The sequence below is a fragment of the Poecilia reticulata genome, chromosome 20 (genome assembly GCF_904066995.2).
Source record: "Poecilia reticulata chromosome 20, P_reticulata-male-v2, whole genome shotgun sequence".
In the NCBI taxonomy this organism is placed as follows: Eukaryota; Metazoa; Chordata; class Actinopteri; order Cyprinodontiformes; family Poeciliidae; genus Poecilia; species Poecilia reticulata.
The window spans coordinates 19,792,635-19,805,481 of record NC_088849.1 but is presented as its reverse complement, the minus strand read 5'-3'; the positions used below and the strand labels follow the sequence as shown (position 1 = coordinate 19,805,481).

At 39.7% G+C, this 12,847-nt stretch overlaps 1 protein-coding gene and 4 non-coding genes across 7 annotated transcripts in view; 1 reads left to right on the top strand and 4 right to left on the bottom strand.

Moving 5' to 3' along the window:
- tmem108 (transmembrane protein 108) overlaps positions 1 to 12,575 on the top strand; it is a 47,450-nt gene extending 34,875 nt beyond the window's left edge. For all 3 annotated transcript variants that reach the window (XM_008396587.3, XM_008396588.3, XM_081601592.1), the window contains exons 3-5: positions 5,201 to 6,262; positions 7,947 to 8,098; positions 10,257 to 12,575. In XM_008396587.3, the coding sequence (XP_008394809.2) occupies positions 5,201 to 6,262; positions 7,947 to 8,098; positions 10,257 to 10,373 (1,331 nt within the window). In that variant the 3' untranslated portion in view covers positions 10,374 to 12,575. The remainder of the gene's footprint in view (positions 1 to 5,200; positions 6,263 to 7,946; positions 8,099 to 10,256) is intronic.
- Positions 2,598 to 2,679, bottom strand: trnas-uga (transfer RNA serine (anticodon UGA)). The gene has a single exon. It is a non-coding gene; the product is annotated as a tRNA-Ser (tRNA).
- Positions 3,207 to 3,288, bottom strand: trnas-uga (transfer RNA serine (anticodon UGA)). Its single transcript has one exon. It is a non-coding gene; the product is annotated as a tRNA-Ser (tRNA).
- trnas-cga (transfer RNA serine (anticodon CGA)) lies at positions 3,461 to 3,542 on the bottom strand. The gene has a single exon. It is a non-coding gene; the product is annotated as a tRNA-Ser (tRNA).
- trnas-uga (transfer RNA serine (anticodon UGA)) lies at positions 3,684 to 3,765 on the bottom strand. Its single transcript has one exon. It is a non-coding gene; the product is annotated as a tRNA-Ser (tRNA).
- Positions 12,576 to 12,847: the final 272 nt, after the last annotated feature.

The window sequence follows — 12,847 nt, the reverse complement described above, 5'->3', positions numbered from 1 at the left end:
ATCCACTTATAAACGTTGATATAATAAACTCATTTAGTATCTTTCTTGCATTTGTTTATGCTCATGGAGAATTTTACAATAATAAGTAACTGAAAACCCCTAAATTAGAGTTGAAGTACATCTTAGACAATATTTTTGGACAGTTATTCTCACTTCAATCAGCTATCAAGAAAAATCTCCTTTTCCCATCTAATATCTCAGAGATCATCTTAAAAGAGGAACTGTTATGCAAAACTCACATCCTGCACATTTTTATTCTTTCATTTTGATCTCAACTGTTTCTAAAATCAGCACAAGTAATTAAAAAAAACACCCTGATGGGTTTTTTTTGGCAATATGTTAATAATTTTCTTTGTTTGGAAATGGAGTGTTAAGTCACATTTGATGGGCACTGTGCCGTTACCTAGCAACCCCAATGATGCCAAGCTTGTTACCCCAGTGGAGTTCCACACATCATCTAATAACACAAGGGAACTCCAGTATGTTTGGTCAGCTGGTTTTACCGCTGCATGCACTGTACAATGGCTGCAATATTGCAGCCATTGTATATTATATATTGCACTTGCTGCTTAAAACTCGTAATCATCTATGTTTGTCCAGAGCAGCAATGATTTCCACCATTCATAATCAGCAAAAGTCTTAATGCCTTTGGATTGTGTTAAAGAAGAACAAGCAATCATAAATCAGCAACAGCTTAGTGTTTTTGCACCTGGAGACACAGATCTGTCACAAACCAGTCTAACTTGGTTAACAGAAAACTGTTCTGACCCTTTATTCTACATGTCTGTGTGGTTGATTGTAGAGGAGGATGATTATTGATTTGGAAGCAGAGTTTGAATCATCATTGAGTTTCTCCTGTCTGATTCAGATGTTCTTACATTTCACTCTGCTGTTTTGGCTATTTTTGGTTGTATACTCTTCTGGTTCTAAGACATTTAAATCAGAATGATCTTGTCTCATTTTCTCTCTCCTCCCTGTTTCTTTTTGAAGATGTAAACTTGGTTTCCTTGGTTACTGATTGGGGACCATAAGTGGCACTCTGAAGACCCTGAGTTTTCTGCAACCCCATGTTTTTCCTTTTATTTCCCAGTGACTCTGACTCAGAAACCCAAGGCTTTTTTATTCCCTCCCAGAGGAAATTCTCTTATGTTTGGGTTTGGGATTGTGTTTGGACAAAATAATATAATTAGAAGCTTTAATGGGAACTGTACAACCATTGTTTCCAAAACTGCACTAGCATTAAATAGGGGTGAAATATGAGTATTTTATGTACCAAGAAAAGAAAACCATTTAAAAATGTTTTACTAATAGGATCATTTTTATGTATTTGTTACATTTTTGATCATATAAAAAAGTTGAAACATGAGTTTTGTGTACGTCCATCAGCAATAGTCTCTGTAAGACCTTTATTTTTGGGTAAAAGGAATAAGGTATTAATTTACACCCTGTTTTGTTAGCATTTCATGAATTTATGTTTTACAATCTGAAAATCCTAAATCAATTCAAATCTTACCTGAATATTAAAATTATTCCTGTTATATTACAAAAACAGATAAAGGTGGAAGTGATCTACGTTTTTCCTGCTGTCAACAAATCCCATTTAAACGTGAAAACCTGACGCCTGATGAATCCTGATGAAGTTTATTCCTCTGTGGCTTAGGGCTCAGCTGTTGTCTGAATAATAGAAAATAAATAATAGAAAAGAATCAGTCAGCCACAGTGTTGCTCCTGAATGGCATACGTCTGCATTACCAGTGATAGCACAAACTGTCAAAACATGTCACTGCTTCCTACATCATGCTGCCATAAAATAAATACCTCCAGATAAACTCAGCATTTAGTATTCAGCAGTTCAACACTCTGAGTACTCTGTGTCCTTGTTTTAAAAATGTGCACACTCAGAGCCACAGACTCATCCAAGAGCCATAAAGGGTTATAATGTCTCTGATTTAATTGTGGTTGTTAGGCAGCTTTTGTGGGACAAATTAGCTTACCTGTAAATTCATGGATGCAAGTGCTAAACATTTTTTGTGTGATAAGCAGTTGCACTCACTTTACCCATCATTATGTTGTGGTTGATTGATGTAACTTCTGTCAGCATCTGGGGCGCGACATGGCTCAGACGCACCACAGAGGCTACAGTACTCAACGCAGCGGTCTCCCGTTTGATTCCCAACCTCGTGGCTTCATGTTTACCCTTCCTCTTCTCTTTCTGCTCTTCTTCCTGTCTATCTACTGTTGAATAAAGGCCACTAGTGCCACAAAAACTTTAAAGGGGACGTATTATGTAAAATGTGTTCGGCTTGGGCTGCCGAACGCAAATATCTCCAAGTTTGGAGATATTTATCCAAACTTTTTATGTATTTTAAGTAAAATATCTCATTTTAAAGTTTCAGTGTTTTGAGAGTTTTTTTTTTTTCACATATTGTCTATACTATGTTTCAGTCACTGTGAACAGGATTCAAAGCACATAAGGAAACAAACTTCATGTGCAAAGTTTGTTCCTAAACAATATTAAGAAACTGTATTTTCCAAAATCCTGGTAATTTAAGTGTATTTTCATAGTAAAACCTTCCCAGAATGATTAATAAATGAGTCGCTGTGAGCAGGGTTCGAACCTGCGCAGGGAAACCCCATCGGATTTCAAGTCCAACGCCTTGACCGCTCGGCCATCACAGCTGGATAGGTCACTTAAATCTGAATAAAAAATATATAGGTGGGATTTAAACTGTTGGAAAGGGAGGGAGACGAGGAATAAAGGATTGCTGGAAAGAAAGAATTAATTGGGATGATAAAAAAGGTCCTAAAACAGATGAGACAGTCGAATTAGACGGAGACAAACTGGGAGAAAATGATGGTTCTGTAAAAAACAGAGAAGCACATAGTTGGAATGAAAAGGGTTGTGCAAAGAGGATCCTGATGATACCTGACAACATGGAGGGATCAACGTTTTAAAATCTGTGCATCAGTTTCAGAAGATTAAAACAAAGGGAACAAACTGAGATTTGATAAATGCAGGTTAGCATCTGTGAAAGTCAACAAACAAGAGTTCATGTCCACTTTAGTTTAAGATTTTATATCCGTTTTGGGTTTATGTGGAAAACAGATTTACTTGCATTGCGGAGCAAACATAATACAGGCTTTTCACACTTAAACCTTCATTTATCTACTTAGACCTTTTCAGCAACTTTTAACAGTTTCCACTTTGCTGTGAGCAGGATTCAAACCTATGAGGGGAAACCCCATTGGATTTCAAGTCCAACGCCTTAACCGCTTGGCCATCACAGCTGGATTTCTTGTTATGTAATGAAGAAGCAACAAATGAATGTATTACCAAAAAATAATGGCAAACAAGAAATAAACCAGGGTTTTCCTGCACCTTTTCATCACATATTGATCAGACCAACCTCTCATCATCTGGCTCCAGATTTCAGATATTCTGGACCCCTTGGTTTGAAATCGCTGTGAGCAGGATTCGAACCTGCGAGGGGAAACCCCATTGGATTTCGAGTCCAACGCCTTAACCTCTCGGCCATCACAGCTGGATAATCTGAAATGTAGCCAAGAACCAAAACATGGATGTAACAAGTCAGTGGAGGAATATAGGCAAACATGAAGCTTCCACATAATCAGCTGTGTATCTGGTGAGCAACTTCAGGCGTGTTGGATATGTAGTCAGAAATCGCTGTGAGCAGGATTCGAACCTGCGAGGGGAAACCCCATTGGATTTCAAGTCCAACGCCTTAACCTCTCGGCCATCACAGCTGGATAATACAAAATGTAGCCAAGAAGCAAAACAGCTTCTGAAAACAGCCCAAGCTCTTAAAAAAACACCCAGCCGGTTTTTGGCAATAAGTTAATGTTTTATTGGTGTCTGGAAAATGAGCCGTTTCAAAAACCTTCCACTTGTTGAAGGTTTTCTGACTAGGACTCCTCTTGGGTCCTAGTCAGATTTGACCTGGGACCCAAGAGGAGTTCCAGTTCATTTGGTCAGCTGGTTTCACCACTGTATGGACTGTACAATGGCTGCTGTAAAAGACAAGTGTTTTGTTGTTGACTTGCCGTTCAGAAACCACTTGCTCCATTCTTGTTTGTTGTGCAGAGGCTCTACTAAAGCTTTTCAAAGATTCATGGTAGTATAATTGTGCATCTGTTGTAGTCACCTTTTGAGTGTAAATGTTGAGTTGGGGGGTAACATCATCTTATATGGATTTAAACCGACAAGAAGTCCCAACCTTGTTCTGAAGGAGGCTCAGAAAATGCATAACTAAGCAGACTAAAATCTCATTAAGTGATTTTGTGCAAACAAATTTAATGAACATGTTTGTATCGCCCATAGACCTGCCCTAATATGCTCAAGGACGCATCATTGGTCATCTTTAAAAACAAAAAGACATCTATCAGCATCAAACAAATAAGCACTTACAAGCATGCACACATTCATGCAGACCGGCAGGTAACATAGAATTAAGTGCCTGGTTGAGGAAGCTGGAATTGAACCCACACCTTTTAGCAATCCATGTTGGGAAGTGTCCATAAATGGTCAGAGGAGGAGAGAAATTAATAAAACCCTTCCACATGCCTCCCTCCTATGGATTTTGTGTTGTCTGGATAACAAGGGAGAACCGATAATCCCTATGGACAGCTGCTAATAGCTTGTCACTTCATGGGACCGATACTGAGGAGGCAAATGTGTCGGATGGTTTTAGCATGTTTAGCTGGTCGTTTTTGACACAAAGCTCTTTGGATTTTTTCACAGAATGAAGCCAGATAATAGCTTTTTAATTTACTGCCACAGCTGATGGCTCTGTGGGGATTTCAGAGCCTTTCCGTTACAATGTTCGGAGATGAAGACATCCTCTGTTACCTCATGCATGCAAGGGTTCACGCAGTGATACCAGTCTGCTGAATAATGCAGTTAATAAAGCTATTTAATTAAAGTAGGTGAGTGACACAGCAGTTGAGTTGATTAAATCCTGAGAAGCGTAATGAATTCAAGACGAGGCTTCCTGTCTGATCTGAACACCTGAGGGGGTCAGTTTTAGCTGCAGCTTGCAATAATAAGCTTGAGAGAAATAATGAATGCTCAAATCTGTCAGGCATGATGAAATATGTATTCATGGGAGAGGATTTAGTTTAGAATGAACTTGTTCTTGTTGATTACATGCTAATAATTAGAATTCCCTTGATGTTTCTGCAGGTGTTCTGGCATTTCTAGCACTGACCATTGGAGTGGCTTTGTCAGCACCGGAGCTGTACCTCAGCCACACATCCCAGGACACTGTCTCCATGGCAACCCCCCAACGCAGCTCCCCATCTCACGCCAAACCTCCCTCTCCGGACTGGCATCAGGAAGGCTCCACCAGTGGGGAATGGTCGTCCAGAGGCTCACCATCCTCAAAGATCATCCTTCCTACTACTGGCCTCCCTCCTTCCATCATGCTTGACACAAACACTGTCACACCAAGCATTGTGAGCACTGATAGCCTTGTGACTCGGCCTGTGGGGCCTAGTTCTGAAACTGTAAACAATGCCAGCGGCGTTATGTCCAAGTTTGAATCCGTTAGAGAGGATACAGACGAGAGAAAGAAGCCTCAGGATCTTACCGATTCCAGGCAGTTGTGGCCCTCCACTCACCCTCTCTCATCAGCTGATGTTGATCCTCCACGGGGCCTGAAACTCAGGGAGCAGGTTATTGGAGCTCCAGATTTGCTTGTGTCCCACACCATCGTTCTGCGAGAGGTTCCTGGTGTGGATGAGGCGCCCACTGCTCAGTTGTTGATAAATTCAACAGAAGGACCCGCATCGCCAGTCCCCAGCCCTTCAGAAAATTTTACTTCTCCTGCACTCATTATAGTCAAACCCACCGAACCGAGCATGAAATCACATAAACCAACAGTCATCTCTGTCAACTCTTCAAGCACCACCGGGAAGACCCCGGGGGTTCTGGGTAATGGCACAGACAGCCCACCTATGGGACACCAGCAGGGGCATGTAACAGGCCTTGCAGGCCTGTTCTCCAACAGCAGCTCCAGCCGGGCCGAGGAGGGGTCCACTCTGGGGAACAGCTCGAAGGCCCCCTCCACCGACAGCGGGAACTTCCTCAACAGACAGGTCCCGGCCACAACCAGCGAGCCCGCGGCAGCCGGTAACAGCTTGGGCTCTACCGTCAACCCGCAACTGTCACCAACGACCATCTGCCTAAACATGATGGACATCGTGTGGATCGTGTTGGCGATCAGTGTGCCTGTTTCCTCCATTTGTAAGTAGCATCATCTGTAATGCAAACATAAGAAATCTCCCAAAACGTATTGAAAAATCAAGACAAGTTGTTTAATTTTTCACGTTGGACAAGTTAGAAGCGTCTTCTACTGTTAGTTTGTGGGACAGAAGCTGATCATCTTTAGGGACTCTGCAGCACCCCCTAACGGAGGGAGTAGAAAATGAATGTAAAAGAATAGATTTGTCCAATTTGGGTTAATGAAGATTTTAAAATTAATGGGTCTGTGTAGAATCTTAATTAATAGAATATTTTTATACAGGAATGGTGCTCAGTGGCAAAAGCAATTTTCAAATGTCTTTCCAAATCCATGAAAAAAGCTAAAGAAAGAGGAGAAACATCTGCAGCCATCATCAGCCACATCATGTAACTGCTGAAAGGCTCTTCACCATCCGAGAGCTGAAGAATATACAACTTCTGGATAGAAGGAACCAATAGCAGAACAATCTTTCCGACTTGTCTATTTGTATATGATTACAGTCTGATGTCTTTCAAAAACATGTAAAATTTTGTTTCAAAGGTCCATGATGTCAACATAGTGCAATCATTACCAATGCCAATGTAGTGACCTTTAAAACTCATTATTGCAATGACTTGTTGGATCTAGTAGTTAGATACTGTTTAGATAGTTAACACAAGAGAGTATGCTGGTAAGCTGGTTGCCATGGTGACACGTCCCTGGAACAGCTGTGAGGCACGAGGAGAAAACTTAAGAGTAACAAACATTGGTACGGTAATTCAAAAACTACGAGTTGTATCTAAACAGTTCTTCGACCGTGAGCAGCAGAAGAGACCAGCGGTCGCTCACGGCAAGTTTTATGTCTCCATAATATTTTATTTAAGAGCTATGACAAATTAAATATACCCTCCAATACATCTTTTTTTCATCGTCATTTAGTCCTAGTGGTAGGTGAGCTGAGGTCTGGTGTCAGTTCTCTGCTCTTTAAAGGGATTTAACAGAAAACCACAGATTGTGGGGCATTGTATGATTTACTGTCTCAAAGTAGACAACTGTGTCAACGTCTAGATGTATACATTTTTTATTTGGTGTGAAACTTGTGAAAGTAAGAAGAGTTTGTTTGGAAAACTTTACAAGTTCTGAATTTGTCTCCTCAGCTTGTTGATGATCTAAAAGGCGCTCCCTAGAAACTATGGCAACGCATGTTTTTAAAAAAACAGATTTACATTTTTAATAAAACATAAACTTTCATAATGACCTTTTACATTAAATCTCCTCCAAGCTGAAACATGTTCTCACAGCTTTTTCGGCATATCTCATCTCCTTCCATTATTGAGTTTTATTCAGAGTAGACTTTCCTTGTCTAAATTGATCTCTAACATTTCTCAGGATGCATTTTGACAGCTGACAGAAACCCCCTCAGGGCTCCATCTTAATGGCAAAATAGTTTTAAAAGGGAGGAATATGTTTAACCTGAGGCAAAATACAGTTTTCTACATTTTAATCAGTTCTTTTTAGAGAAATTTTGTTTTTTTTTCTTGACAATCCTTGCTTGGATCTGACTAAAAACACACATTTCTTAGCTATGTTTTGGGATTTATTTTCTCCTTTCAACCAAACGTTATTCTGCAGTAACTTGTTCGGAGAAATGACAGCTTCTATCTAACTGTTTTCTGATCTAACCCTCGCTGTGTTGTCCTACTGTAGCTGTGCTGTTGACAGTGTGCTGCATGAGGAGGAAGAAGAAGTCAACGAATCAGGAGAACAACCTCAGTTACTGGAACAACGCCATCACTATGGACTACTTCAGCAGACACGCTGTGGAGCTGCCCAGAGAGATCCATACTCTGGAGAGCGAGGTACAAACCGCCGACACGCTACAGCTCTATCACCGCACAGCAGCACTACACGCTCCGAAGTGCCAGGACATTTACTTGCTTCACCGCAGGTCAGCAGAATGCTGCTAATGACCATGGAAACAACAAGAGCATCCTGGTCCAATCTCCCCTGTCAGCAAGCCTCCAGGTGCCTGCTGAAGCAAACTTAACGCTTGAATTGTGTTCACGCACTTTACAGCTTTCACTATTTTAGGAACAAGGAGAGAATTTCTCCTTAGGGTCTCTTTTTAAGGAGACTGAAAATTTTCATGGATTAGCTTTAAGCATTGGTTTAATTGCATTACAACATACTGAAAAAAAAAACAGCTTTGTTAAATTCAACGTTCCCCGAAAAGTTAATGCTCCTTATAAACAAGCTCAGCTGAATGTGTTTGTCCATAACACTGGAAAAAGTGTAAGTAAATATTTGCTGATCCCAGAGAGAAAAATCAAGCTTCAAATATCATATAAGCAGCTGTAGCTTCTTAAGTTTACATAAAACATTAGGCTTAATATCAAATTCAGTTTTAAGAACTCTTTTTTTGCCTTACCTGAGCACACAAACATTTTACACACTCAAATTATTTATGTTGTAAAATATATATCCATCCATCCATTTTCTTTCACCCTTGTCCCTCAGTGGGGTTGGGAGGGTTGCTGGTGCCCATCTCCAGCTAACGTTCTGGGTGAGGTCACCCTGGACAGGTCGCCAGTCTGTTGCAGGGCAACACAGAGACACACAACCATGCACACACACACCTAGGGGCAATTTAGACAGACCAATTAACCTAACAGTCATGTTTTTGGACTGTGGGAGGAAACTGGAGTACCTGGAGAAAACCCATGCATGCACAGGGAGAACATGCAAACTCCATGCAGAAAGACCCCAGGCCGGGAATCAAACCCAGAACCTTCTTGCTGTAAGGAACCTTCTTGCTGTAAGGCAACAGCTCTACCACCTTATATATATATATATATATATATATATATATATATATATATATATATATATATATATATATATATATGTGTGTGTGTGTGTTGTTATTGTTTGCTGGGAAATTTCAGAGCAATATTAAAGTTAATTGTATTTGAACAGTTTCCACGTTTTTTTTATTAATCTTAAAATTTATTTTGAAAATCCACTTCTAAAATAAATTTAAAGACAATTTAGCTACACAAAGTCCTATTTAAATACCTCATTAGCTTTTAAGAAGAACTTTAAAAACTTTTCATTACAGGTATAAATTAAACAGGAAAGTCTCTCCATATTTTACCATAATCTGATGATGAAACAATTAAAGCCATAAATCTCTCAGGCTGTCAGTTCCCAGCTGAATATTGAAGCATCTTGGTGCATTGCAGCGCCATCTACTGGAAAAGGAAATGCATAACATCTGCTTGGATTCCAAGTCTGCAAATTCACCTCTCCTGTTGTTCACTTTGTTTGCAAGTTTCTGTTTATCATCTTTGCAGTCATGGCTTCGTTCTGTGTCTCCTTTCTTGTGTTTCTCTGCTGCTGCTTCATTTGCATTGCCCTGCTGCCTGCGGGGCTGTCAGGACAGAGAAGATGAGGTCGGATCATGTATGGCATGCCCTTGGTGACAGCCAGGTGTTATTAATCCCCCCTCCTCTTGCTTTATGTGTTTCCATAGAGCAGATTTCTCTAACTGTAGCTTCCCTCGGAGTCCTGTAGGTAAATGAAAAGGCGGGGCTCCGATCATAAATCTAGACGGGGTTGGGGGGGGGGACGCTGTGTGATTAGATTGGGCCTCACTGATGAAACGGCCTCATTCCTGCTGGAAAACAAATCATTTTGTTTTTTTCCACACCTCCTTCCTCCTCCAGCTCCACTTCATTACCGCTGACTCACCACCATCAGCCCCCCGCTCTTCCCTCTGCCTTCACCTCTGCAGTTAACGTTTTCTTCTGAGTCATCTCTCCCTATTGTTTCTCAGCCTTTCCACATCCACCCCACTCTTCCTTTTGTTTTTATAGATACTCCACCCTGATCTCTTTATGCCTCACTGTGTCCTAGCACTCCATTTGGTGCTGAGTTTGGTTTAGGTGTGGTTTAGCTCGATCATGGAAAAAAGCATTTTTTTGGCGTGCACTGAAGGTTTTCTGTTTGAATTTTCAGGAGCATGACACTTGCCTGCCCCCTAATGGAGACTACAGTGGCAGCAGTGTGGTCCTGGTTAACCCTTTCTGCCAGGAGACCCTCTTCATCAACAGAGACAAAGCCTCTGCCATATAGCGATGGCTCCTGCTCCCCCAGCCTCCTCCTGCTGCGGCCGTCTATTTTATACACGGGGTAAAATATTCAGAGACTTTTAACAACACAAAGAGCAACCCGAATGAAAAGCGACAATAAAACAGACGCTATTTACGACGAGGATGCACCTGCTTATTTTTCTGATGTACATTTTCTACAAGAAGGCTTAATTGTGATAAAGATTTCTATTGTCTTTATATAATACAGAGTATATGTGAGTTTTGTCGCATTACAGTGGCTTAATAGTAATTGCACTGTGGATGTTTGCCACATAAAATCTGCTTTAGAAGATAAAGGTGTGCTATGAAACCTTTAAAGCTGTTATTTGTATTTTTTTTTTCCTTTGAAAATGAAGTCCAAAATACAAAAGCCTGCTGAACTTGAACATAGCAACTACTTATTTAAGGAGGAAAACAGAAATGAAAAATCAGGGCCTGTGTTTATCAACTCTTCAGAAAATACAGATCCAATTAGAAGTTTACATTATTCATCATCAGCAAAAAAAAATGTCTTATTATTTTAGGCTTTTAATGATTTATTTTAATCGTTTGTTTTCCAGGCTGAAATGATTATACAAAATATAACTGCAATTATTTTTTAAAAATAAGTATTGAGTGGCTAAGTTTAAATTTATTGTGCATTTTCTCAAATTGCAAACATGTTTTCATCTCCACAACTATTTGTCACAATGTTCCTTAGCAAGTTTAACCCAAACTGTATGGTTCTAAAAGCAAGTAATAAGGTAATACTACATTTATATTTGATTAAATTGGTGGAGTTAATTTAAACTCCTCTGTGTTTACAAAACAATAATCCCAAACACACCTTAAAGAATAGATCTAATGTGGATAATCCAAGCTTCTGGAACAGCACTGACCTCAAACCAGATAAAAACTTGGACCTGTACTTAAAAATTTAAATGAATGCTACAATTTCTATCAAGAAACCGAGTCTGATTTCTTGTCAGAATTATCCCAAGATTAAGTTTAGGTTGTTTAGTGGAAGTAAAAAGTAAAAAGGCCTCATCCTTAGAGACAACTTTTAAATTTAATTGATGCTTCAGCTAATTCCACACAGGAAATGCCTTTGGGGAAAGTTTGCTCATAAAAACTGCTTTGTTTGAATAGAATGAAAATAATATACAACACACATCATTTATATGATAAACATAATGTCCTTCATCTTGACATTTTTAATAAAAATGTTTCAACAGTTAAAATTTTAAAGTTATGAAAACGTTTGTGTATTTATAGATGAACCTGATGAAGCAGTCTGGTAAACGCAGGCCCAGATTCTACTGACTGATTCGACCAGAATATTTAAGAGCATTTGGATTTTAGAGAATTCAATTGATGTAAAATGACTTTTCCTCTGACGCGTCACCAGCTTTTCTGAGGAGGGACAATGTAGATGTCTTAATTTCTCATGTTGGCTCTTTATGTACCTGTGGTGAGGATGTGGGTGTGATAGAGAGAAATTAACAGCTTGTGCACTGAATGAGCATTTCAGCGTGACCAGATGAATTGTACCCTGCTTACCAAATATTCTGGTTACTGAAGGTTCACCATGACTTTGGGTCTTTGTTTGCTCGGTTTGGTCCGTTTGTCTCTACGTCTGCCTCTGAATGTCTGTCTGTCTCTTGTCTTTGTTGTGGAGGGAGCTTTTCAACACTGTAGGAAACAAAATAGCTCATCCTCTCTGCTGTAACCGTCTCCATTAATGTGTTTGTTGAAGTGTTGGATGATTATGAATCACATAAAAATACACTGAGGCAAACAGTTGTGTGCTGAATATGTCCTGTAAGAACTGGTTCAACTGAATAGTTTGTGGTCCCGCTGTCATCTGTTTCACTTTTGCATTGCTGCAGTTTAAATCAATAATCAATGCTGGCTGCTGCCTCTGTTGTTGCTAAAGATTTTATTTAATTTTTTCGTGTTGCAAGGCATCAGTTCTGAAATCACCAGGTCGAAAGGTGGTGCTGAACGACACAACGACACATGAAAATATCTCCTGCATCAGATGCTCACAGCTGGGCTTGTTGTTTTGCACGCTCAAAATGTGACAATTTAACAAAACGTTCAGTGGCACGGTGGAGCAGTGTTTAAACATAATGTTATTTTTTGTACTGTAGTATACACTGTAATTTTTACTGCTGAGCAATAAAACTGAAGAAAAACACCTGAATGACTGACTTTGCCTCATTTATTATCTTTGGAGTGTTTTTAATTACCAGATATTGTGGTTTATAAAAGCATTGAGCTTTTTCATTGCATTTCATTCAAACATACAATTCTAATTGACTGTAGGGGGGTAAGAAATGTGAAAAGCTAAGCATCATGTTGCTTCCTTTTAATGCAATTTGTTGTGTTGTTTTGTAAAATAACATCCTCCTTCCAAAAAAATTTAAGTTTGTGGTTGTAACATTACAAAATGTGGAAAAAACAGAGGGAAAACAT